At 42.8% G+C, this 27,900-nt stretch overlaps 1 protein-coding gene across 1 annotated transcript in view; it reads left to right on the plus strand.

Moving 5' to 3' along the window:
• Nucleotides 1-27,059, plus strand: part of bbs2 (Bardet-Biedl syndrome 2) — a 43,707-nt gene extending 16,648 nt beyond the window's left edge. The window contains exons 10-18 of the mRNA XM_060923813.1: nucleotides 646-785; nucleotides 7,872-8,010; nucleotides 8,199-8,370; nucleotides 10,654-10,783; nucleotides 23,845-23,964; nucleotides 24,091-24,228; nucleotides 25,319-25,431; nucleotides 25,991-26,139; nucleotides 26,604-27,059. Of these exons, the coding sequence (XP_060779796.1) occupies nucleotides 646-785; nucleotides 7,872-8,010; nucleotides 8,199-8,370; nucleotides 10,654-10,783; nucleotides 23,845-23,964; nucleotides 24,091-24,228; nucleotides 25,319-25,431; nucleotides 25,991-26,139; nucleotides 26,604-26,710 (1,208 nt within the window). The 3' untranslated portion in view covers nucleotides 26,711-27,059. The remainder of the gene's footprint in view (nucleotides 1-645; nucleotides 786-7,871; nucleotides 8,011-8,198; nucleotides 8,371-10,653; nucleotides 10,784-23,844; nucleotides 23,965-24,090; nucleotides 24,229-25,318; nucleotides 25,432-25,990; nucleotides 26,140-26,603) is intronic.
• The last annotated feature ends 841 nt before the right edge of the window (nucleotides 27,060-27,900 follow it).

Here is a 27,900-nt window from a genome sequence, read left to right on the forward strand (position 1 = left end):
GTCTTTTTTTTTTTACTGTACGCCATTTCACTGCCAAAGTAATAGAACGATTTGACATGTTCAGTGGATTCACCTGTTAGGGTTTGCATTGAGCCTTGTTGTTTGAAACACATGTATTTCATTTTTGAGGAATTGACATATAGACCAACATCTTGGGCGGCGGTTTCTAGTTGGTGTAAGAGCGTGGTAGCATTGGTGATGTTATCTGCTGAGAGGGCTAAATTGTCAGCGTAATCTGTGTCAGGAAGTGTTTTTGCTGGAAATCTGCATGATTGTCTTCTGGCGAGTGTGAAACCTAGCTACTGTGTTTGTCTACGAATGTTCTTAGTACATAGTCTAAGGTGATGATGAAGAGGAAAGGAGCTAGGGTGTCTCCTTGTAGCACTCCAGGTTGTATGTTGAAGAAATCGGTGTACATGTATAATGACTGTGAAAATCTTACTTTTAACGATTACTCTCCCTGAGGGGTCACGTGGGTCAGATATCCTGACTCATTGATGCTAAGCTTGTGTTAGTCTGTAAGAGTTCAAACATCACATCCCTAATACTGGAATTACCTGATAGAGTTTGAAGTAGTGGTATCTGAATGATGCAGACTATGGTGTTTCATCATCTGCTTATATTCACTTGCCTGTTGTCTTGTAGTGCGAGGCTACCTTCCAGCCAGCAAGGAGATGAAGGGGAATCTTATGGATGCAAGCGTGGAACAAGACCTTGTTAGAGAGTTGAGCCAGCGCAAACAGAACCTGTTACTGGAGCTGCGGAACTATGAAGAAAATAACAAGGTCCACATACATCCATACATACATGCATACACTATATTGCCAAAAGTATTTGCTCACCCATCCAAATTATCGGAATCAGGTGTTCCAATCACTTCCATGGCCACAGGTGTATACAATCAAGCACCTAGGCATGCAGACTGTTTTTACAGTTTGGAGCTGCCCCTTCCTCTTCCAACATGACTGTGCACCAGTGCACAAAGCAAGGTCCATAAAGACATGGATGACAGAGTCTGGTGTGGATGAACTTGACTGGCCTGCACAGAGTCCTGACCTCAACCCGATAGAACACCTTTGGGATGAATTAGAGCAGAGACTGAGAGCCAGGCCTTCTCGTCCAACATCAGTGTGTGACCTCACAAATGCGCTTCTGGAAGAATGGTCAAAAATTCCCATAAACGCACTCCTAAACCTTGTGGACAGCCTTTCCAGAAGAGTTGAAGCTGTTCTAGCTGCAAAAGGTGGACCGACATCATATTGAACCCTATGGATTAGGAATAGGATGTCACTTAAGCTCATATGTGAGTCAAGGCAGGTGAGCGAATACTTTTGGCAATATAGTGTACATACATACATACAAACATACATGTGCAAATAAATATACACTGCATGGCCAAAAAAGTCACCATTTGAATTTAAATAAGCAAACACTTAAGAGCCTTTGACTGCATAATTACTGCAGTGAGTAGCTTCTCATTTCTTTAACAACCATGTCAGAAGATGTATCTCTTGGTTGTGCTAAAGATGTTGTTATTGTGTCAAGCAAAGAATACAAGGAGATTGCTGAAATTATGGGAATTGGGTTAAGAACTGTCTCATTATTAAAACCAGGAAGGATAGTGGTGAACCATTGACTTCACGGAAGAAATGTGGTCTCTTGACTGACCATGATCAGAGATCACTTAAATGCTTGGTGGAGTCAAATCGTAAAAAATTGACAGTCAAACTTACGGCTATGTTTAATAGTGAAAGTAAGAGCGTTTCCACACACACAATGTGATGAGAACTCACAGGATTGGGATTAAACAGCCGTGTGGCCATAAGAAAACTACTTGTTTGTGCAACTAATCAGGAGAAAAAGCCAAGTCAAGTTTATTTGTATAGCGCTTTTAACAATAAACATTGTTGCAAAGCAGCTTTACAGAATTTGAATGACTTAAAACATGAGCTAATTTTATCCCTAATCTATCCCCAATGAGCAAGCCTGTGGCGACAGTGGCAAGGAAAAACTCCCTCAGACGACATGAGGAAGAAACCTCGAGAGGAACCAGACTCAAAAGGGAACCCATCCTCATTTGGGCAACAACAGACAGCCTGACTATAATATTAACAGTTTTAACATGAAGTCAGTTTCGTTGATGTTATAAACTCTTCATTGATGGAAACTTGAGTGCAAAACTGTTCATGACAACTGCAGTCCTAAAGTTAGCAAGTCAACTGTAGTCCTCAGCCATAAAAGCATTACTGTAAGTGTCCAGAGCATCTTCCAAGTGTGACTTTCAACTGTCCATATGGGGCCGTCCTCCACAGGAGTGATGTGATGAGACTCCAACCAGGCATAGGGCATCAGGATGGATCAGGCAGGTCCAAGGAGCAGAAGAGGTCAGCATCTCGATCCCAGGACCGACATGTAACTCAGGGACAGATTGGGGGGTGAGAGAGAGAGAAACCACAGGTTGTTCGGTGTGCCCAATGTCACCTGAATAAGTAGGAACAGTATACATTTTGCACTGAGTACAAGCAGGGACTCCGGCAAAACTAACTATGACAGCATAACTAAAAGGGGAGAGCCAGAAGGTAATACAGGCATGAGGGAGCCCCGGGACATAAAGCAGCAGCCACTACACCATCAACAAACTCAAGTGAGCAAGTGAGTGGGGGACTGACAGCATCCATACATCCCAGTTTACCAAAACACTCCATGTCTGAGGACCCTCCAGATCTTCTCCTTTACCTGATAGACACCATTAACAAAAGACTTGACTAAACAGATATGTTTTCAGCCTAGACTTAAAAGCTGAGACTGTGTCTGATTCTCGAACACTACTTGGGGGGCTGTTCCATAACTGAAGGCTCTGCCCCCTGATGTAGCCTTCACTATACGAGGTACCAGCAGATAGCCTGCACCTTTTGATCTAAGTAGGCGTGGCGGGTCATAAAGGACCAGAAGTTCGCTCAGGTACTGTGGTGCGAGACCATTCAGTGCTTTGAAGATCAGTAGTAGTATTTTATAAACAATACGAAATTTGATTGGGAGCCAATGCAGTGTGGATAAGACTGGGTGATGTGATCATATTTTCTAGTTCTAGTAAGGACTCTTGCTGCTGCATTTTGAACTAACTGGAGCCTGTTTATGCACTTATTGGAACATCCAGACAGTAAGGCATTACAGTAGTCCAACCTGGAGGTAACAAAGGCATGAACTAGTTTTTCTGCGTCGTGTAGTGACATTAAATTTCTTATCTTAGCAATATTTCTGAGATGAAAGAAAGCTATCCGGGTGATGTTATCAATGTGAGTTTTGAATGAAAGACTGGGGTCAATAATCACCCCGAGGTCTTTTACTGCTGCACATGAAGAAACAGAAAGGCCATCCAGAGTTACTGTGTAATCAGAACACTTACTTCTAGCCGCATGTGGTCCGAGTACAAGTACTTCAGTCTTGTCAGAGTTAAGCAGAAGGAAGTTAATAAGCATCCAGTGTCTAATGTCCTTCACACATTCCTCAATTCTGTTAAGCTGGTGTCTCTCACCAGGTTTTGCAGAAACATACAACTGTGTGTCATCAGCATAACAGTGGAAACTAATACAATGTTTACAAATAATATCACCCAGAGGTAACATAAAGAAAAAAGCAGTGGACCCAAGACAGAACCTTGTGGAACACCAAACTTTACCTCAGTATGTCTTGAAAAATCACCATTTACATCAACATACTGATAGCGATCAGTTAAATAAGAGCTGAGCCAAAAGAGGGCCGTTCCCTTAACTCCCATAACATTTTCTAGTCTATCCAGAAGAATGGAATGATCAATGGTATCAAATGCTGCACTAAGGTCAAGCAACACAAGCACCGAGACACAGCCCTGATCAGACGCCAACAGTAGGTTGTTTACTACTTTAACCAGAGCTGTCTCTGTGCTATGATGAGGTCTAAATCCTGACTGATACATTTCATGGATGTTATTCCTATATAAATATAAGCATAACTACTGCTTTTTCAAGGATCTTGGAGATAAAGGGGAGGTTTGATATTGGCCAATAATTGGACAGCTGACAGGGATCAAGGTCAGGTTTTTTAATCAGGGGTTTGATAACTGCGAGTTTAAAGGATTTGGGTACATAGCTGATCCTAAGAGAAGAATTTATTATTTTTAGAAGTGGTTCAATTACTTCAGGTATTATCTGTTTGAATAGACATGTAGGTAAGGGATCCAGTCCACAAGTTGAGGCTTTTGATGCGGAGATTAATGAAAGTAATTCAATTTCTCTAAGGGGAGTAAAACATTCTAATTGCTGATGTGATACAGTTATATTGTTAATTACAGGGTCTCTTACATTGTCTGACCTTAAATTAGTAGTTTTAATTTTTTGTCGGATATTATCAATTTTGTCATAAAAAAATTCATGAAGTCGTTGCTATTACATACTGCAGGTGTGCATGTGTCTATAGTGGACTTATTCCTGGTTAATTTTGCTACAGTATTAAATAGGAATCTAGGATTATTTGTGTTATCTTCTGTTAGGGAGGAGAGATATGTTGATCTAGCAGCACTAAGAGCTTTTCTGTACATCAGGAAGCTCTCCTTCCACACTAATTTGAACGCTACCAATTTTGTTTGACACCATTTACATTCCAATTTTCGAGTGGTCTGTTTTAAAGTGCGAGTGTCATCATTATACCAGGGTGCTAATTTTTTGTCTCTGATTATTTTCCTTTTAAGAGGAGCTATATTATCTAAAGTATAGCGGAACGTTGACTCTAAGCATCCAGTTGCCTGATCAAGTTCTGCAGGGGCTGACAGTGGCCCGATCAAAGTTGATAACTCTGGGAGATCATTTATAAAGCTCTGTGCAGTAGTTGACGTGAATGTACGTTTAATACAGTAGCGTGGTGAGGTGCATATATTATTACTCAGACATATTTTTAATGAGATCAGATAATGATCTGAGAGAACTTCAGACTGTGGAAGTGTGACTATTTTCTACGTTTAACCCGAATGTTAGTATTAGATCGAGGGTGTGACCACCATTATGGGTCGGTCCTATGACATTCTGATTAACTCCTATTGAATCTAAAATAGACACAAATGCTGTTTTTAAAGGGTCTTCTGGGTTATGAAAGTGAATATTAAAATCTCCGACAACTAAAGCTTTGTCTAAGGAAATAACCAGATCTGAGATAAAATCTGCAAATTCAGAAAGAAACTCAGAATATGGCCCCGGGGGCCTGTAAAAAACAAGCTACGGAATTAACTGGGTAGACTTATTTTTCGAGGCTACATACGTTATATGAGTATGAAGAACTTCAGATGTATTAAATTTATAACCAGGTTTGTGTGTTACACCTAGATAATCATTATAAATAACCGCAACGCCTCCTCCTCTGCCAGTTAGACGAGGCTGATGTATGTAACTGTATCCAGGAGGACTCGCTTCATTTAATGCTATATATTCATTTGGTTTAATCCATGTTTCTGTTAAACACAGTACATTAAACTCCTGATCAGTAATGAGTTCATTAACCATTAGCGCTTTAGATGTAAGAGATCTCATATTTAATAGCCCCACCTTTAGATCAAAGGTGCTGGCAGCGGCTGTACAGTCAGTATGATCTAATTTTATATTGATTAGGTTACTGGAACAAACTCTGAGTATTTCTATTTTTTTGTTGAGCTTGGGGAACAGACACACTCTCTGTAGTGGACCCTGAGTGACGACTCTGCAGCTAGCAGACAGTCGGTTTAGCCTGTTTGTCTGCTCTCTGGCCTTGGCTCTGGATTGTCAGAAATTAACTAGGCCTGTTCTGAGACTATGACCTATGCTTCAATTTGCTAGGGAGCATAAATATTGGACTCTGGAGCAATGGAGAAAGGTTATGTGCTGTGATAAGTCCAGATTTACCCTATTCCAGAACGATGGGCGCATCAGGGTGAGAAGGGAGGCACATGAAGTGATGCATCCATCATGCATAGTGACCACTGTACAAGCCTCTGGAGGCAGTGTTATGGTCTGGAGTTGTTTCAGTTGGTCAGTTCGAGGCTCAGCAGTGTTCTGTAACAATAAAATGAAGTCAGCTGGCAACCTGAATGTACTGAATGACCAGGTTACCCAGTCAATGGATTTTTTTTTTTCTTCCTGATGGCATGGGCTTAAAATTCAGGCTCAAATTGTGAAAGAGTGGTTCAGGAAGCATGAGGAATCATTTTCACACATGAATTGGCCACCACAGAGTCTTGACCTTAACCCCATTGAAAGTTTTTAGGACTTTACGCAGTGGTTCGACTCTCCCATCATCAATACAAGAACTCGGCAAAGAATTAATATAACTCTTTATGGAAATAAATGTTGTGATGTTGCATCAGTTTGTTAAAACAGTGACACCGGGGGGCGTCGTGGCTTGGGGGCATCATGGCCCAGGTGGATAAGGCGCCATACCATAAATCCGGGGACCCGGGTTCGATTCCGACCCGAGGTCATTTCCCGATCCCTCCCCATCTCTCTCTCCCGCTCATTTCCTGTCTCTACACTGTCCTATCCAATAAAGGTGGAAAAAGCCCCCCAAAAAAATCTTAAAAAAACAAAACAAAACAGTGACACCAGTAAATGAGCACTGTAATCAAAGCTAAAGGTGGCCCAATAAAACATTAGTATGCATACTTTTTTTTTTTCTTGGCCGGACAGTGTATCTAGAACCTGATTTATTTTCATGTAGCCTTTATGTATGTAGATTTTAATATAGTGTCCAAATAGTTTTTTTTCATATCAATTTTTGTTAACACATCTTTTAGTGCTCATGAATACATATATGTTATTTACCAGCTGGAAGGTCTGTATCGTGAAACACTGTGACCGAGGTCTTGAAAGTACAGACCGAGGCCCTCTGGGCTGAGGTCAGTATTCAAGGCCGAGGTCACAGTATTTCACCAGACGGACCGACCTTAAGCTGGTAAATAATATTTTTTTTCTTTACCAAATTCTAACAGAAAACGAGAGCACCCAAAAGGGAAAACCGAGCCGAGCCGCCATTTTGAATCCTCATTCACAGCTGTAATACAAATGGCTTCCTCCTCAGTGTACAAGTGCACTTCCATGGCAGGAAAAAACTACATTTTGCCGCCTTTATACTCCCCTATTTATACAAAATTGAGTCATTCAGGATTCAGCCATGTTTTTGCTCGACGTTAGCAAGTTACAGGTTTTTAGCTTTCTCCTGAAATATTTTCTTTTATTTTGTCTTCCTCAGGGTAGTAAAATTCGCTTTTGCTGTGAAGACTGTTGTTATCACTATACATGCTGTAAAATTAATGCTATTTTGAATCCTCATTCATGGCTGTAATGCAAATGGCTTCCTCCTCGGTATACAAGTGCATTTCCATGGCAGGAAATAAACTACATTTTGCCACCTATGTAGTCCCCTATTTATACAAAATTGAGTCATTCAGGATTCAGCCATGTTTTTGCTCGGCGTCAGCAAGTTACAGGTTTCTAGCTTTCTCCTGCAATGTTTTCTTTTATTTCTTCTTCCTCAGGGTAGTAAAACTCGCTTTCACTGTGAAGACTGTCGTTATCGCTATCCATGCTGTAAAATTAATGCTATTCTCCTGAGAAATGCGAAAATAAATGTTGACAAAAATTGCTACTATGTTTGTTGTTGTTGTGAAGGAGCGAGTCACCAGAGGTCCGTAACTGGGGCCCGTACCATAGGATACGGACCCGCTCGCCAGCCAATCAGAGCGCTGGATTTGATGGAAACCGGACCGCGAAAAAAATATACACATCTTTTTGTTCGTATTTTGAAGTGGATGAAGTATATTAAATAACAAAAACAAAAGTGCCTGAACGAATACTTATTTCTCCTCACTGTAGGCTGTTCCTGGTGCCTTCGAAGGGGATACTCAGATGGGTATCATTCCTGCCAACACTCAGCTCCAGACAGCCTTGAGTGTGCGAGCAACCACTGAGAGCCAGAGAGCCCACATAGAGCTCAGCATATCTACACCAAATGGTAGGATCAACTACCAGTCACATCAAAACCCTCAAAAAAGCCTGTAACTGCATAGCAGACTAAATTTAGACAATCCATTTATAATTCACAACTCTCACTTCCTGCATTGACTCCTTCTACCTTATAATTTCCCTAGGTCCCACATGTTTTTCTTTTTTCCTGTGTTCTTGCGTTCTCTTTTCCTTTAGAGACCGTTATTCGTGCTGTGCTGATTTTTGCTGAGGGCATTTTTGAGGGGGAGAGTCATGTGGTGCACCCTAGTGCTCAGAACCTGTCTGGCTGCATCTGTGTTCCCATAATTCCTCCTAAAGACATTCCAGTAGATCTGCACATTAAGGCCTTTGTGGGGGGAAGGACAAGGTACATTTTTCTCCTGTTGATAACCCTATCAGTATGTAGTCAGTCTGTGGACCTAAATTGTAAAATTGCAAAGAAAAGGCTAAATGGTAAATCATTAAACTAAACCAACTAGGTTTTTCCAAATGGACAACATTGAAAAGCAGCATAGATCAAAGTGGAATCAAAATTATATTTGTTTAATTTTAATATTTCCATTCTTGTACTTCAAAACAAAATGCTCCTAAACTGGTAAGGGCAAAACGGACACCTATAAATATAATCCCTTCAATATATATGTACAGTACCAGTCAAAAGTTTGTACACCCCTACTCATTCATAGGTTTTTCTCTATTTTGACTATTTTCTACATTGCAGAACAATACTGAAGACATCACAACTATGAAATAACGTATGGAATAATGTGGTAAACAAAATTATGTTTCATATTTTAGATTCTTCAGCATAGCCACCATTTACCTTGATGACGCTTTACACACTATTGGCATTATCTTAACCAGCTTCATGAGGTAGTCACCTGGAATGCTTTTCAATTAACAGCTCTGCCTCGTCAAAAGTTAATTAGTGCAATTTCTTGCCTCCTTAATGTGTTTGAGATCAAATAGTAAATAATAAACATACAGTAAATAGCCCTATTCCACAACTGTAGTAATCCATATTATGTCAAGAACCGCTCAGATAAGTAAAGAGAAACGACATCCATCATTACTTTAAGACATGGTGTCTTTTAATTAATAAAAATAAAGAAAAAACATTGAATGAGAGGGTATGTCCAGACTTTTGACTTGTTTGTTTGTAGGCATAATGTAGTTCAATGGCAGGTGCTTGAAGCTGTTTGACTCGACAGTTGTGTTTGTACTTTTGATAAGAATACAGTCACTGTCAAAAGTGCATTAGAATGTTGCTGCTTTTGAGGGAAAAAAAAGGGGGGGGGACCCTGGGAATTTTCTTCAAATAGGATCAACATTGCGGTAACATTCACTGATAAGTTATTAATGACGTTTCTTAAACAAAGGACCGTAATGCACTTTCTTTGCTTTGACAACAGAGAGGGTCATACATCATTGTAGAAAAGGATCATACCATACTCTACTCACTGAATTGCCATCACATTTAACAAACCTGCCAAGGAATTATCCTCTGGATAAACCAAACAAAGGAAATGATAAGAGTCTACCATTCCACATACTTTCAAGAAAATCGTCTAACTGGTATGCATCAGACACCATTAACCCACTTATAGGTTCATATATATGTTGTTTACCAGCTTAAGGTCGGTCCGTATGGTGAAATACCATGACTGAGGTCTTGAAAGTACTGAGCGAGGCCCTCTGGGCCGAGGTCAGTATTCAAGGCCGAGGTCACGGTATTTCACCATACGGACCGACCTTAAGCTGGTAAATAATATATTTATTTTTTCTTTACCAAATTCTAACAGAAAACGAGAGCGCCCGAAAGGGAAAACCGAGCCGAGGCGCCATTTTGAATCCTCATTCACGGCTGTAATGCAAATTGCTTTCTCCTCGGTATACAAGTGCACTTCCATGGCAGGAAAAAAACCTAAATTTTGCTGCCTATGTAGTCCCCTATTTATACAAATAGGAGTCATTCAGGATTCAGCCATGTTTTTGCTCGGCGTTAGCAAGTTAGAGGTTTTTAGCTTTCTCCTGAAATGTTTTCTTTTATTTCTTCTTCCTCAGGGTAGTAAAACTCGCTTTCACTGTGAAGACTGTCGTTATCGCTATCCATGCTGTAAAATTAATGCTATTCTCCTGAGAAATGCGAAAATAAATGTTGACAAAAATTGCTACTATGTTTGTTGTTGTGAACGAGCGAGTCGCCAGAGGTCCGTAACTGGGGTCCGTATCGTAGGATACGGACCCGCTCGCCAGCCAATCAGAGCGTGGAATTTGATGGAAACCGGACCGCGAAAAAAATTAAGTATGTTATTCTCATATTAATCTGTTTATTCTGTTTGCAAGGAGGATTGAGCCCAAACCAAATGCAACTTGCAGTATTTTGTAGAGCACTGCACATTTAACAGACCATTTTCATTTAATTATTAACAATGGATGCAGCACAGAGGTTATAAATTGATGCGCTGAATTAACGCACACAAGATATGATGTTGATTCAGAGTAATTTGGGAGAGCTTGGTCTATGTATTGAGCTTCATAGAAGAAAAATATTGTTCACTGGTAACAAAGATTCCCAATTTAATAAGTTTGTGCTGAATTTGGAAGAGGAAATGTTACAGAATTTGCTTCTTATGTCCCCTCCTTTTAGTACGCAGTTTCACGTGTTTGAGATAACTCGTCAGCTGCCTCGCTTCTCCATGTACGACCTTCATGTTGATCCTTCAACCCCCCAGCCCAAGGGCAGAGTTGCATTCAGTATCAACGACCGGCCACAGAGGGTAACATACAAATATACATTGATGCAAACACAAAAGACCATCAATGAGCTCTTTTCTTATGATGTCTTTATAATGCTCATACAGTGGTGCTTGAAAGTTTGTGAACCCTTTAGAATTTTCTATATTTCTGCATAAATATGGCCTAAAACATCATCGGATTTTCAGCACAAGTCCTAAACGTAGATAAAGAGAACCCAATTAAACAAATGAGACAAAAATATTAGACTTGGTCATTTATTTATTGAGGAAAATAATCCAATATTACATGTCTGTGAGTGGCAAAAGTATGTGAACCTTTGCTTTCAGTATCGGGTGTGACCCCCTTGTGCAGCAATAACTGCAACTAAACGTTTCCGGTAACTGTTGATCAGTCCTGCACACCGGCTTGGAGGAATTTTAGCCCATTCCTCCGTACAGAACAGCTTCAACTCTGGGATGTTGGTAGGTTTCGTCACATGAACTGCACGCTTCAGGTCCTTCCACAACGTTTCGATTGGATTAAGGTCAGGACTTTGACTTGGCCATTTCAAAACATTAACTTTATTCTTCTTTAACCATTCTTTGGTAGAACGACTTGTGCTTCAGGTCGTTGTCTTGCTGCATGACCCACCTTCTCTTGAGATTCAGTTCATGGACAGATGTCCTGACATTTTCCTTTAGAGTTCGCTGGTATAATTCAGAATTCATTGTTCCATCAATGATGGCAAGCCGTCCTGGCCCAGATGCAGCAAAACAGGCCCAAACCATGATACTACCACCACCATGTTTCACAGATGGGATAAGGTTCTTATGCTGGAATACAGTGTTTTCCTTTCTCCAAACATAACGCTTCTCATTTAAATCAAAAAGTTCTATTTTGGTCTCATCCGTCCACAAAATATTTTTCCAATAGCCTTCTGGCTTGTCCATGTGATCTTTAGCAAACTGCAGACGAGCAGCAATGTTCTTTTTGGAGAGCAGTGGCTTCCTGCTTGCAACCCTGCCATGCACACCATTGTTGTTCAGTGTTCTCCTGATGGTGGACTCATGAACATTAGCCAATGTGAGGGAGGCCTTCAGTTGCTTAGAAGTTACCCTGGGGTCCTTTGTGACCTCACTGACTATTACATGCCTTGCTCTTGGAGTGATCTTTGTTGGTCGACCACTCCTGGGGAGGGTAACAATGGTCTTGAATTTCCTCCATTTGTACACAATCTGTCTGACTGTGGATTGGTGGAGTCCAAACTCTTTAGAGATGGTTTTGTAACCTTTTCCAGCCTGATGAGCATCAACAACGCTTTTTGTGAGGTCCTCAGAAATCTCCTTTGTTTGTGCCATGATACACTTCCACAAACATGTGTTGTGAAGATCAGGCTTTGATAGATCCCTGTTCTTTAAATAAAACAGGGTGCCCACTCACACCTGATTGTCATCCCATTGATTGAAAACACCTGACTCTAATTTCACTTTCAAATTAACTGCTAATCCTAGAGGTTCACATACTTTTGCCACTCACAGATATGTAATATTGGATCATTTTCCTCAATAAATAAATGACCAAGTATAATATTTTTGTCTCATTTGTTCAACTGGGTTCTCGTTATCTACTTTTAGGACTTGTGTGAAAACCTGATGCTGTTTTAGGTCATATTTATGCAGAAATATAGAAAATTCTAAAGGGTTCACAAACTTTCAAGCACCACTGTAGGTTCAGACTTGAACCCCAATCTTGGTTTAGTGTTTTATGCCACTGCCCTGAAGCAAAGTCGTTATAATGTAAAGTCTGTTCACTTGGCAGCCATCTTGGAAATGTTCCCAGGTAGTTGTTTCCAGTCATATTATTCCAAGGTCTTATCTGTTTGAATGGGGAAAGAGCCGCCAGCCCAAAATGGATTGATAAAATGACCTTTTAAACACAGATTTCAAATCACTGTTAAAAGCTAGCAGATGTGGTGTAGGAAATTAAGGGTCTTTTGCTCCAATAACACCAAAGCATAATTTTTCATGCTGTGACTATGCAAGCATTTTTCTCCATATCAAGCATGACATGCATGTTCATGCACGCTTTACTTACAGCTGTTTCTAGAGTAACAGTGATTGTCTGCCCAGGGACTCCCAAAGGTTGAATCCCAAATGGCTTCCTGCTCTCTACATATACTTTGATTGTACTGATAGACCACAGATGAAACTGATCAATAAGGAAACTTTCAAATACTCACTTTACAACAACATATGCCTTATATCAGTGTTTCTCAACCACTGGAATAGGTTGCGAAGCGCCATCTAGTGGGCTGTGAAATTTTTTTTTTTCTCCCCCAAGTTGAAGCTAATTTTTTACTCGTTGTAGGGTACAATTGCTGGGTTGCATCCGACACATCCGCCTCATTAAGCTACGGTCACACTACAGCTTGCGATGCTTTGCAATGGGTTATCAATGAAAATGAGGCATTTTGATGGCGATATACACGTGAGCTAAAAGTTGTGGTCACACAGCAGGTAAACCCTTGACTGTCACGCCTTTGCATGCTTAAGTCCGGCGCAGCTCAAGTGGCCGCGCGTGCTCACGTAGTGCATTGTGCACATGCTTGGGACCCAGTCGTTATGGGAAACACCTGACGCTGTTTTGAGCACAGTCAGCACACACAGATACGGAAGTTGTTTTCACAGAGACTTTGCGAAGCATCATCATTGTCACATATGTTTCTAGCCATGTTTATAACGCCGTTTAAATACTCTGCTTTCTGTTTTGCTTTTGTAAAAAAAAAAACATTTGGACGATAGCTCTGGACACTTACAGTAATGCATTCAGTATTCAGCCCCCCTGCGTCAATACTTTGTAGAGCCACCTTTTGCTGCAATTACAGCTGCAAGTCTTTTGTGGTATGTCTCTACCAGCTTTGCACATCTAGACACTGAAATTTTTGCCCATTCTTCTTTGCAAAATAGCTCAAGCTCAGCCAGATCGGATGGAGAGCGTCTGTGAACAGCAATTTTCAAGTCTTGCCACAGATGCTCAATGGGATTTAGGTCTGGACTTTGACTGGGCCATTCTAACACATGAATATTCTTTGATCTAAACCATTCCATTGTAGCTCTGGCTGTATGTTTAGGGTCATTGTCTTGCTGGAAGGTGAATCTCCTTCCCAGTCTCAAGTCTTTTGCAGCCTCCAACAGGTTTTCTTCCAGGATTGCCCTGTATTTAGCTCCATCCCTCTTCCCATCAACTCTGACCAGCTTCCCTGTCCCTGCTGAAGAAAAGCATCCCCATAGCATGATGCTGCCACCACCATGTTTCACAGTGGGGATGGTGTGTGCAGGTGTAACGGAGGTCGTCTCCCCTCCCCCACGTTCTCTCTGCGTTGTGTATTTTGAAGGAAGAACGTCACACCCGACCTGATTTTAGAGTTTTTATTGTTCTGAGATATATGAAAAGAAATAAAACAATCAGGCACCGAAGCAAGCCAGACGCGTAACACTCCTCCGCCTGAAGCCAGTCGCAAAAGAGCAGAGTGCATAATACATTGTACAAGCATAAATAAAAATGCATAACCAGTGGCATACCTGAGATATATGAAAAGAAATAAAACAATCAGGCACCGAAGCAAGCCAGACGCGTAACACTCCTGCCAAACAAACCAGGTAAACCACATTAAATACAGTGGACAGTACCACACTCATAACACTGCTAGCTGAAGCAATTGAGCTACACTCCAGCCTCGCTAGCTGACTGCAACGTGAGCAAGTGTGCTAAACTGATTTAATGCACATAGAAATAAAACAGCAAAACTCGTTGTTAGGATTGTGCTGCGTGCTGTTCAGATGCGTTACAAGGAGTACTCCGAGGACAAAAAGAGAGCAAACCACACGAGTTAAATCAATCTGGTTTATTCTCAGTCGTGCCCTAATGCGCAGCTGCGCGTCGGGGCTTTATATACTCTGCGTAGGGAGTATCAGCAGTGGAAAGTTACGGAATGTGCTTTGCACACTCAGTATCAAGGTCACACAAGAGTTATGCACAGTTCAACAGAATGTTTCACACAAAAACATAGACAAAATCAAGATATGAAACGGGAACAGAACATGTGGAAATGCAAAATGTACAGAGCAGCACGTACTGTATTGTAGCTGGCCTAAAGTAAACCCTAAACTGCTACACTAAACGACAGTCACCCTTGGGCCGCGCATTTACAAGAGTAGGTTTAGGAGTATTCAGGATTATATTCTTACAATCCCCTCTTTAATACTCTGACGCAAGCCCAGAGTATTATTCACACCCCAGTCTTGGCCGACACAGGGACATAACCTGTGTGCGAGATCATCATATTAACCTCAGAGTAGTTAGACGGGGCTATTCGGACCGGAAAAGGATCGCTGCTGTCATGGGGTAACAAAGAACACACATAACAGGGTTTACTCATATTCATTGATGTTTTTACAGTGAAGTTTACATATTTCTAAAACTCATTATCCCTTGGGTCCCGGTGTATTGCTTGTGCGGGTAACCCTGCCCCAAGCGTTGAGATCAGCACGATGATGAAGAAAGTCATACTGGTCACTGACTTTGTTCTCTAATGCTCACAGGGTGCAGACGGCGAAAAATGTCACAGGCTCCCGTGCTTTTCAGACTCTTCAGCCCAGAACTTTGCAAGACTCACCAACCATCCCCTCTTTGTAGATCAGCCGAAACTGGATTGCTCCAGATGCTGGAAGGGGATCCCTGAAAAGGCCGTCAGCTATTGTCACAGCAACTTTCTGAAACACAAAAGTCTGTTAAGCATCAACAATATAGATTTCTATTACATTGGAGCCTTCTTTATTCTGCTGGCATGGATCCACTGTGGAAAAAGGTCCGTTAGCACAGCCGTGCGAGTTACAGCGAGTACATCGGTGGGCCCACTGTAGGGTGACTCCTCCATGGGAGCGTTTAGTTTAGCGAATCTCTTTACTAAAACTCTGTCCCCTACCTCAAAGGGGTGAGTGTGTGCCTCTGGAATGGGAGGCTTTTTGGAATTTACTCTCGCCCAATACTCATCCAGCACCCGCATGAGACCTACCGCGTACTCGCTGAGATGTACTTCAAGATCACCCGTTCCTATAACCTGCATGCCTCTACGCCAAGGGACAGGAAAGGGGCGTCCCATGACGAGCTCGTACGGAGATAAATTGTCGAGAGCGACCTGAGCAGTCATGCGCATATCAGCGAGGACCAACAGTAAAACTTGGACCCAATTTTTCGTGCCTGCGTCTTGCATAGCCTTACGCAACTTACCCTTACGCAACTTACCCTTAATCGTTCTATTCGCGCGCTCCACAATGCCAGAGGACTGTGGATGGTATGGGATATGAAAACGCCAATTGATCTTGAGGTCTTTACATAGCTCCTGCGTTACCTTAGAGGTGAACGGCGTTCCCTTATCAGAGTCAATTCCTACTGGAAGACCGTAACGTGGGATAATTTCCTGTGTAAGTTTGTTCACTGCTGTTCGGGCGTTCTCTTTGCTACACGGGAAAGCCTCAATCCACCGTGAAAATTTGTCAATCATGACCAAAAGGTATTTGAACGGGCCCTGCTTTGGCATGTGAGTGAAGTCGATCTGCCATTCTTGGAAAGGCGTGTCGGGTATGGGAAGGTGCTGATGTACCGCGCCTGGTTTAGATAGATTATTCTGGGCGCACGTTAAACACTTGTCCAGAATGTTGTGTGCGTCTGTGTGCAAATTATTGATGCAGAATGTTCTGTTCATATCTTCCACTACCCCTCTTCGGCCGCGATGAGTGGGACCATGGAACTCGCGGACGAGAAAGGGAGTACAGTGACGAGGTAAACAAAGACGGCCCTGTGCGTCAAGCAAAACGCCACTCTTCTCTGTCGCGCCCTGGGCGTCCCAGAACTGCGTATCTGCCACAGAGGCCGAGGCCTGGATAGAAATGAGATCTATGTCAGGTAAGACAGCGCTAACCATGCGATCAGTAGAAACTAAAGCGCAATTAAAGCCTGGAGGCAGGACACCGGATGCGGCTGCAGCTTTAGCGAGTCGATCAGCGAATGAATTGCCCTTTACTTCAAATGAGTCCCCTCTTGTGTGCGCGCGTGTCTTAACAATGGCCAACGTGCACGGAAGGAGACAGGCGGTGATTAAATCAGTAACAGGTGAAGAATGAGAAATGGGCTTACCGTCGACTGTCGTAAACCCCCGAGACGCCCAAATGCGGCCGAAGTCGTGCGCCACGCCGAAAGCGTAGCGTGAGTCGGTGTAAATAGTAACGTCTGTGTCTTGAGCCAAAATACACGCGCGAGTCAAAGCATAGAGCTCCGCAGCCTGAGCAGAAGAAAAAGGTAAAGAATGAGCTTCAACAATTTCATCAGGGAGGCGACAAACAGAGTAACCACACAGGAACACACCATCCGCAGGGCGGGAACAGGAACCATCTACAAAAAGAGAATCGCCTGTGGAAAGAGGGGTGGAGTGTAAGTCTGGGCGGATGCTAGTCTCAAAAACGATATTAGAAAGACAGTCATGTGAGTCAAACGCAACATCGTCATCCTGTGAGTTAAGAAGACGCTGAAGAGCGTGGGCGACAGAATCAAACGACGAGGAGGGCTTAACAGTGAGATGCTCTGTGGCCAAAAGAATAAACTCATAGCCAGAGCGACGCTGAGCAGACAAATGCTGAGTGCTAAGATTCCGCAGAATGTACACGACGTCATGTGAAGTGTGTAAAATGAGCGGATGCGACAAAACAAGTTTTTCAGCGTCCGTGACCATGAGAGCACACGCAGCAACAGCCCTAAGACAGCCAGGAAGCCCTTGTGCCACAGCGTCAAGAGTTTTAGACAGAAACGCGCAAGGTCGCATGCCCCCCCCCCCGTGCTCCTGAGCCAGCACCCCAGAGGCGGTCCCCCTCTGATTGCACACATACAGGTGAAACGGCAAACGATAGTTCGGCAGCCCGAGAGCAGGGGCGGAGCACAAAGCTTGCTTCAGAGCCTTGAAGGCTGTTAGCCTGTCTTCAGTCCAGACCAGGGGCTGAGTCAAAGGATCTGAGTGACTTATAGCTGAACGCAAACACTTGTCATAGATTGAACAGTCAGGGATCCATTGACGACAGTAATTGATGAGGCCCAGAAATGCCATGAGAGCGTGCTTGGTTGCAGGTACCTGAGTGTCCATAATGACTTGAACGCGTTCCGGGCTAAGCCTCCTGGAACCCTGAGAGAGGTCATGTCCCAAGTAGCGAACAGTTGTGAGGCAAAACTGCAACCTCGTGCGGGAGACCTTGAAACCCTTCTGCGCCAGGAGTGTGAGGAGAGACAATGTGGCGGCAGCACAAGCGTCTTGATCCTCCGCCGTTACCAGGAGATCATCCGCGTACTGGAGCACCGTGGAGCCCCGGGGAAGACAGAGATCAGCCAGCGCGTCCCGCAATACGGCAGTGAAGACCGCCGGTGAGTCAATGAAACCCTGTGGCAACCGCGTCCACGTGTATTGTCTTCCCCTGTGTGTGAAAGCAAACAGGGGCTGAGTCTCATGGCCCACAGGAACACTGAAAAAGGCAGAGCACAAATCAATCACAGAGAAATAAGCATGGTCACACGGAATAGAAGACATAAGAGAAGGAACGTCAGGGACCACTGGAGCCACGGGAACGATGAGTTCATTTATTTTACGTAGGTCTTGAGTGAGGCGCCATGTGCCATCCGGTTTTGGGACCGGGTTCACTGGGGTGTTATACGGGCTGACACAAGGAACCACGACACCTTGCTGCAAAAGAGATTTTAGAATATTGTCAATACCATTGAGCTTACTAGGAGACAGAGGGTATTGTTTAACATAAACAGGTGTAGAGTGTTTAATAACAGCTTCATACGGAGAGCAGCTCACAGAGCCCACATCGTCCTTATGATCCGCCCACAGGGTGTTAGGAAGAGCAGAGAGAACAGGGGGAGGAGCTTGGGACGTACAAGCAGCGTTCAGAATGTTATGTGGCAGCACAGAACTGGATAGAGCAAAAACATCAGGCGGAGAAATACCTAGTTAACTGCTCACGCAGGAGCTGCAAAGCATTCGGTGTGTCCCTCCAAAAAAAAATGTCGACACGGTGCGCTGACGCGGACGGCCACCTTCCTGAGCCGGAGCTATTTCTTCCTTTATATTCACAGCGACGTCATTTCTAGGTTGCAACACATCGACTATTTCGAGCAAACGCTCCTCATCATATAATCTGTGTCAACTGATGAGGTGTTCAAGTGTACGAGCTGATCTGAACAGAGCTGCCAGACATACACATACAGCGGGCTTCCAAACCCATACTGCACACCGCACATTTCACTTACTTCAATAGTTAGTCCATCTGGAGTGGATGTGAGATTTACTTCTAATTTGCACATTAAATCATGTGCTAACAAATTTACTGGACATGTATATGAGATGAGGAATGAGTGGGACGTAACTATTCCTCCCTCGCTTTTACATGGGAGGTTGACTGAGAAAGTTTTGGTTTTGGAATAGCCTTTAAAACAGGTCTCGGGGTGTAAACACCCTTTGATTTATCCCATACCTTCTTCATGTCAAACCATTTCTTTCGTAAATCATACGGTGCGCTGAAGCAAGGAAGCCTGGATTAAACGTCCCATCACGGGAATACTATGGAATCTGAGGATTTGCCTCCGTCCACCCAGCCAAATTGTCCAGCCACGGCGTAACGTAATAGCCTAAACCACACTTATTCATCCATTCCGCCGGGGTGTCTGTGACCTCAGGTTTAGGATACGAGCCCCCCATCATACAGTAAAGCAAACGGATCTGAACAGAAACAAACAGCAGATATTTATCTAAATTTCTATAGCGCGCTCTTCCTGGACTCGAACCAGGGAAAACCAAGCCCTCCTTAGGGCGCTACACAAATTTCTATAGCACGCTCTTCCTGGACTCGAACCAGGGAAAACAAAGCCCTCCTTAGGGCACTACGGAACTACTTCCAATCAGGTAGTCAATCAAACATGTCTTACCTGATTGAGAGTATCACGTCGGGGTCACCAAATTGTTAGGATTGTGCTGCGTGCTGTTCAGATGCGTTACAAGGAGTACTCCGAGGACAAAAAGAGAGCAAACCACACGAGTTAAATCAATCTGGTTTATTCTCAGTCGTGCCCTAATGCGCAGCTGCGCGTCGGGGCTTTATATACTCTGCGTAGGGAGTATCAGCAGTGGAAAGTTACGGAATGTGCTTTGCACACTCAGTATCAAGGTCACACAAGAGTTATGCACAGTTCAACAGAATGTTTCACACAAAAACATAGACAAAATCAAGATATGAAACGGGAACAGAACATGTGGAAATGCAAAATGTACAGAGCAGCACGTACTGTATTGTAGCTGGCCTAAAGTAAACCCTAAACTGCTACACTAAACGACAGTCACCCTTGGGCCGCGCATTTACAAGAGTAGGTTTAGGAGTATTCAGGATTATATTCTTACACTCGTGCATACAGCAAACAATGCACTAACATTGCTACTACGTTACAGATATACAAAACTCAAACTAGCAAATAAGAAAACAACAAAATTTAAAAAAACAGTGCACATAAATACCACATACCTCTGCCTGAAGCCAGTCGTAAAAGAGGGAGAGTTGACGGCACTAGCAAATTTAAAAGATCCCGGCATGGGGAAACCCCCCCCCCACAGACTACAACAGGAACTAGACAGGGACACTCTAACGAGTGCAAACCCCGCCTTTTCCCTATTAAAATACATTGGGCGAAAATTTCGAAGTTCTGCCATGACCTTGACCTTTGACCTTTGACCTCCAAAATTTAATGGTTTCCTTCCTGGGTGATTGGCAACACATGTACAAAATTTGGTCCAAATCGATCCATTGGTTCTTGAGATATCTTGCAGACACACAGACAGACAGACAGATACACACACACAGACTGACGCAGGTGAAAATAATAACCCCTCCGACTACTGTTGGCGGGGTTAATAATTAAAGGAAAATGGACGCGAAATCAAACATAGATGGGGAAATTCAGGGAACACATTCAACCCTGTTACACAGGGTGATGAGCAGTGTTAGTTTTCCGCCACACATGGTGCTTTGCATTTAGGCCAAAAAGTTCAACTTTGGTCTCATCTGACCAAAGCACCTTCTTCCACATGTTTGCTGTGTCCCCTACGTGGCTTCTGGCAAACTGCAAACGGGACTTCTTATGCCTGTCTTTCAACAATGGCTTTCTTCTTGCCACTCTTCCAAAAAGGCCAGATTTGTGGAGTGTACGACTTATAGTTGTCCTGTGCACAGATTCTCCCACCTGAGCTGTGGATTTCTGCAGCTCCTCCAGAGTGATCTTGGGCCTCTTGGCTGCTTCTCTGGCCAGTGCTCTCCTTGCTCGCTCTGTCAGTTTAGGTGGACGGCCATGTCTTGGTAGGTTTGCAGTTGTGCCATACTTTTTCCATTTTTGAATGATGGATTGAACAGTGCTTCCTGAGATGTTCAGAGCTTGGGATATTTTTTTATAACCTAACCCTGCTTTAAACTTCTCCAGAACTTTATCCCTGACCTGTCTGGTGAGTTCTTTGGTCTTCCTGATGCTGTTTGTTCTTCAGTGTTCTCTAACAAACCACTGAGGCCTTCACAGAACAAGTGTATTTATGCTGAGAGTAAATTACACACAGTAGGACTCTATTAGCTAATTAGATGACTTCTGAAGGCAATTGATTGCACTGGATTGTATTTAGAGGTATCAGAGTACAGGGGGCTGAATACTAATGCACACCACATTTTTCAGATTTTTATTTGTTTAAAATTTTGAAGACCATTTATCATTTTTGTTTCACTTCACAATTATGTGCTACTCTGTGTTGGTCTATCACATAAAATCTCAATAAAAAACTTTTAAGTTCGTGGTTGTAAGGTGGAAAAATGTGAAAAAGTTCAAGGGGTATGAATACTCTTTCAAGGCACTGTATGTCTGAAGACTACGGTCAACTTGCTAACTTTAGGACTGCAGTTGTCATGAACAGTTTATAACTTCGACAAAACAGACTTCATGATAAAACTATAATGATTTTCCTGGTTACATGGTTATACTATGTGACTATATAGGACACAGTTATAGAAGCGAGTTATTTATAATCACACTATCTGTCATCACCCAAATGAGGATGGGTTCCCTTTTGAGTCTGGTTCCTTTCGAGGTTTCTTCTTCATGTCATCTGAAGGAGTTTTTCCTTGCTCACTGGGGATAACTTGGGGATAAAATTAGCTCCTGTTTAAAGTCCTTAATTTTCTGGAAAGCTGCTTTGCGACAATGTCTATTGTTAAAAGCGCTATAAAAATAAACTTGACTTAAACATCATGCCTGCTAATAAACACTCTTCCTGCACTTAGAGACGTCTACTGCCGTCTATCTCGTAATATCTTGATCATCAGATCTTTAACCCAGCCACATATAAAAAGCTGTACACCTCCATGCTCTTCCAGGTTTTCATCTGTTTGTCCGTGTAGAACGATGTCTGCAGCACCAGGTAGTCTGAGATGTCTGGGAACGCAACGGATGGATAATTTTTCAACTCATAGGAAAAATCTTCCTTTGTTGCCGTGTAAGGATCTAATCCCACTGAGTGGTTTCTATATCCACTTCTTTTGAGTGTACTTCTTGGTTTTAATAACTTGCTTGATTGCTGAACACAAACATGGCAATAAGTTCTTGTGTTACTGGACCAGACTCCACTTTTGGATCATTAATCCCTTTTGACTGAGAACTCCCTGCATGTAGGGTTTTATGTTGGCTTCTGGCACATCCATACAGTTTTAAATACAATACCTACAATTAAAAACACTTTTTATTGCATTTATTTAATTCCTGGGCTTCCATCTGTAACAGGGAGTGATGCTGCATTCCATTAATACACTTTACAGTAGATTATTAAATTCTAATAGAACAGATGAGCCAAAATAACCGGGGATCTTTTTAATGGGCCCCGACTTGTTACAAGTATGAATAGGTGGGCCTTACAGCAGAAAAGGTTGAGAACCCCTGCCTTATATAACATATGAATATGACTTGGGCTGATGTTTTCTAAGGACTCTCAAAGAACATTGTCACAAGATGTCTTAATATTAGAAGAGGAACACAGCAGAAAAGGAATATCTGATCTAGCTGGAATATCTGATGAATTTCTAAGACAACGGTATAGCAGGCGCCATACCATAAAAATCCGGGGACCCGGGTTCGATTCCGACCCGAGGTCATTTCCCGATCCCTCCCCGTCTCTCTCCCGCTCATTTCCTGTCTCTACACTGTCCTATCCAATAAAGGTGAAAAAAGCCCCCCCCAAAAAATTTTAAAAGAGAGGAGTTAGTATAACAAGAAGTTACTAAAGCAACCAAATCAGAATATGCCAATGTTCAGTGAAATACTTCGTGAATAATTGGGTCTTTTAGGCTTTTTTTCTTCTTTGAAGATAGCCAAGTTCTCAGATGCCCGTACAGCCAGGAGGAGTTCATTCCACTACCTGGGTGTCAAGTCTGAGAAGTCACGATGCGTATACATTGAAAGATTGTGGGTCTAGTGCAGCCATGCTAATTACAGTTACTGTAATTTGATACATAGCATTAATTAGGTGTAGTGTCTCATCTCATCTCGTTATCTGTAGCCGCTTTATCCTGTTCTACAGGGTCGCAGGCAAGCTGGAGCCTATCCCAAAAGGCGGGGTACACCCTGGACAAATCGCCAGGTCATCACAGGGCCGACACAGAGACGTGTAGTGTCTCATCTCATCTCATTATCTCTAGCCGCTTTATCCTTCTACAGGGTTGCAGGCAAGCTGGAGCCTATCCCAGCTGACTACGGGCGAAAGGCGGGGTACACCCTGGACAAGTCGCCAGGTCATCACAGGGCCGACACAGAGACGTGTAGTATCTCGTATAGTGTAATTTGGTACAATAACGCCCTCTGGTGGTACCCTTGGGTGTATTTATGGAATTCAAACACTAGCTTCTTTGGTTCTGGCTTCCCTTTTGATTGAACGGTGCTTGCCTGCCATTGGTAAAGCAGTCTCTGTATCTATATTCAGGTTGTCATGTGGCTGAACCAGAACTTTCTACTACCTGAAGGCATTAACAGTCCAAACATGACATTCACAGCACTGCGTGGAGAAGGACTGCTGTCTATTAGCATGAGTGCCAGTGGTGAGGTGTGTATGTTACCAAATATGTGTGTTATCAACAGCTTAAATGTAGACCATTGCGCTACAAGACAGAAAACTTGAGAACTAACACTTTTTTTTCCCCCTCCAAATGGACCTCTATTGCTCTTTCAGATAACATTAAATACAGATGACATAGACTTGGCAGGAGATCTGGTCCAATCACTGGCTACTTTTCTGGCCATTGAAGATTTGCAGGCAGAGGCTGATTTTCCTGCCTACTTTGAGGAGCTTCGAGTTACTCTCACAGAGGTCAGTAATAGTGTATTTTACCACTGATTTTGACAAGTTTATTTTTTTTAATCACTGAATAATATTCATGCTTGCATCCTTTTAGTATAAATTGTGTATGAATTTCCTGTGGTGCTGCTACCACACTCGTTCTTCCACTGGTACATACAGTATATACTTTTGATGGGTTAAAATGACCTGCATCGATTGATAAGGAATAATACAATGGGCTGTGTTGTTGAAGGAAAATTATCGATAGAGTTGGTGTGATGCAGCGAGGTTTTAACCACCTTAAAGATTATTTATAGCATGTCATATACCACAGCAATTTGCCAGTGCTAACAGTCTTATTTATGAAAGAATGACGCTGTACTTTTTGTTCATAGTTACTTTTATTGTTATGGAATATCCAGGATGTTAAATATCGCTGGTTGCTGGGCTCCCGAGTGACACGGTTGCCTTATTGTGGGGAGATTAAAAAACATAGCTAAATAATGCTGTCATGCTATATGATTTAATTTTTAAATAAATGTAGCTAGGCGGCACGGTGGTGTAGTGGTTAGCGCTGTCGCCTCACAGCAAGAAGGTCCGGGTTCGAGCCCCGTGGCCGATGAAGGCCTTTCTGTGTGGAGTTTGCATGTTCTCCCCGTGTCCGCGTGGGTTTCCTCCGGGTGCTCCAGTTTCCCCCACAGTCCAAAGACATGCAGGTTAGGCTAATTGGTGGCTCTAAATTGACCGTAGGTGTAAATGTGAGTGTGAATGGTTGTTTGCCTCTATGTGTCAGCCCTGTGATGACCTGGTGACTTGTCCAGGATGTACCCCACCTCTCCATCATAGTCAACTGGGATAGGCTCCAGTTTGTCCGTGACCCTGCACAGGATAAGTGGTTACAGATAATGGATGGATGGATGGATGAACATACATAGCATGAACTACATGATCAAGATAGCTAGCTAGTTTAACACTTGGATGGGATCCTAAAGCATCTTTTTGTAAGGAGTCTATTAGGACGGTCTTGTGAAATAGAAGGGACCACCGCAGTCACTGCACTGGGGTTTATACAGTAGTTTATACTGAACAGCCATGTTAATATGCATTACTGTGATGGTAGGTGGACGAGTTCCACTCGGTGTATCAGAGGTTGACAGCAGCCATGGCGGATCACTCCAGCCACATCAGAAACATGCTGGTGCAGGCGGAAGACGCCAGGCTCATGGGGGACTTGTAAGTGGCTTCACTCACTCATTCACCTTTATAATATTATAAACTAGCAGGTTGCCTGGGTTGGGGGGGGGTGAAGCTTGGACATAATTTTTTTAGCATGTGATATACAATACGTTAACCCAAGACAAACAAAAATCCAAACATTCACCACCCAGGGGCCCACCAGGGACCCTCTGGGGCCCAAATATGGAATTTCTGAGTTCTGCCAAATTGTGGCTATCTCCTGTACCTACGTGCCAAGTTTAGTGAAGATCTGTCAAGAGTTTGTGTTGATAAATGTAACGTGAAAGGCATTGAGGGAGGGGGTGGGTGGATGTTGGTGCCCCACAGGGACCTCCCTGGGGCCTGTACATGAATTTTATTTATATCTGCAAAATTCCAGGTCATCCCCAGACCTACTTGCCAAATTCGGTGAAAATCCGTCAAGAAATGGCGATGTTGGCTCAAGACGATCAAACAAACAAACTTTGCCGCTTGTTATATAGAATATATCTGCTGTCATGTCTCATTCTGTCTCCCTGTTTTTCACATAAATACACCCTGCCTCTTTCTCTTTCAGAAAGACCATGAAGAAGCGTTACGTCGAGCTATACGACCTCAACCGAGATCTGATCAATGAATATAAAATCCGCTCCAACAATCACAATGCTCTGTTGAGCCGCCTTACCACTGTGAACCAAGCCATTCAGAGAGCCAGCAGGCTGAGAGGTAGGTACAGAACTCAAAATGGTTTATGGTGGAACTCCTTCTATAAACACAGCAGCAGGCTGATTATATATTATACCACAGTGCTGTTGAATTCTCAAATCTGCTTAGTCAGAAGATGTTTTTCTTTAATAGCAGGTCTGAGAGTAGCTATTTCCAGCTGTAATTCAAATGATATATTTATACTAATGTATGACTTCTGTCGTTTCCATAGTAACACCTCATTCACATGGACTGTTAGATGTTCTGTATATTCTGAGGCTCGTAATAAACAGGTTTTTAAAAAACCATGTTATTTAACAGAGGAAAACCTAATTGTTGACATGTTGAAGCTTTCGGTTTCTGATGTTTCTGCTTATTTAGCATTTATGGAAGGATTCCCCAGTAACATGACAAATATTCATTTGAAATGAGGATATGTTTAAATATAGCATTTCTTTTTATCTCGCGCTTTTTTTTTTTTTTAGTGGGAAAACCAAAGAACCAGGTCATCGCTGCCTGCAGGGAGGCCATCAAAAACAACAACATAAATGCCCTTTTTAAGATCATGCGTGCAGGGACTGCTTCCTCATGAAGAAGCGCTTTGGTGGTCACCCGTATTACGTACAGGATGGGGCTCTTGCTAAAGACCCAGCCCTTGGGAGAGACAGAAACAGTGCTGGATAGAGAGAGTCCTGAAACCTCAGCTCTTACTGTTAAGGTCATAGAAAATCATGCAGGTGAGAATATCTACTCCAGGCCTGCTTCCTCATTGTGGCAGCAGTTGTATGTAGAGGAGTAGTTTGGTCTTGTGAAAGTGGCAGCTGAAAGAGTTTTTGTGTTCGAAGAACAGTGAAGTATGAAGAAAACATTTTTTATAGATGTGTATAGGCACTTCTTATTGTGTATAAGTAAAAATGAATTTGATTAAATTATTGAAAACATCCCTTGTCACACAGCTCTGTCTAAGTGTTATTACTGCTGTCATGCTGTAGGTCATCCATCCGTTATCTATACCGCTATCCGTTAGGGTTGCAGGGGAAGCTAGAGCCAGTCCCAGCTGTCTTCAGGTTGGGTACATCCTGGGCAGGATACCAATCTATCGCCGGACTAACACAGAGACGAATAACCATTTACACTCACATTCACACCTATGGACAATTTAGAGTAGCCAGTCTTCGTACTGTGGGAGGAACCCAGAGGTGCTGTAAATCACTGAACTTGTTTCGGTGTTCGATGCATTCAACATACAATCGAGTGCAGATGTTTGCATCCATTTAGGACAAATCTAGGGTGTAATCGCAAACAGCAGCACGAAATAGGAACCTATAACTGAAATCCCTATAGCTGAAAAACTAAAATGGAAATGTAAGTGCATGTCATATTTTAACAGTTTATCGATCGAGTTTAAAAAAAATTTTTTTTAGATATTTTAATAGCACCACGTATTAAGCATTTTTATTCTTTACTTTGAATACAGTGGGAAATCAATCAATCAAAAATCCATCCATTATCCGTAGCCGCTTATCCTGTACAGGGTCAAGCTGGAGCCTATCCCAGCTGACTACGGGTGAAAGGTGGGGTACACCCTGGACAAGTCGCCAGGTCATCACAGGGCTGACACATAGACACAGACAACCATTCACACTCACATTCACACCTACGGTCAATTTAGAGTCACCAGTTAACCTAACCTGCATGTCTTTGGACTGTGGGGGAAACCGGAGCACCCGGAGGAAACCCACGCGGACACGGGGAGAACATGCAAACTCCACACAGAAAGGC

The sequence above is a fragment of the Neoarius graeffei genome, chromosome 6 (genome assembly GCF_027579695.1).
Source record: "Neoarius graeffei isolate fNeoGra1 chromosome 6, fNeoGra1.pri, whole genome shotgun sequence".
Lineage (NCBI taxonomy): Eukaryota > Metazoa > Chordata > Actinopteri > Siluriformes > Ariidae > Neoarius > Neoarius graeffei.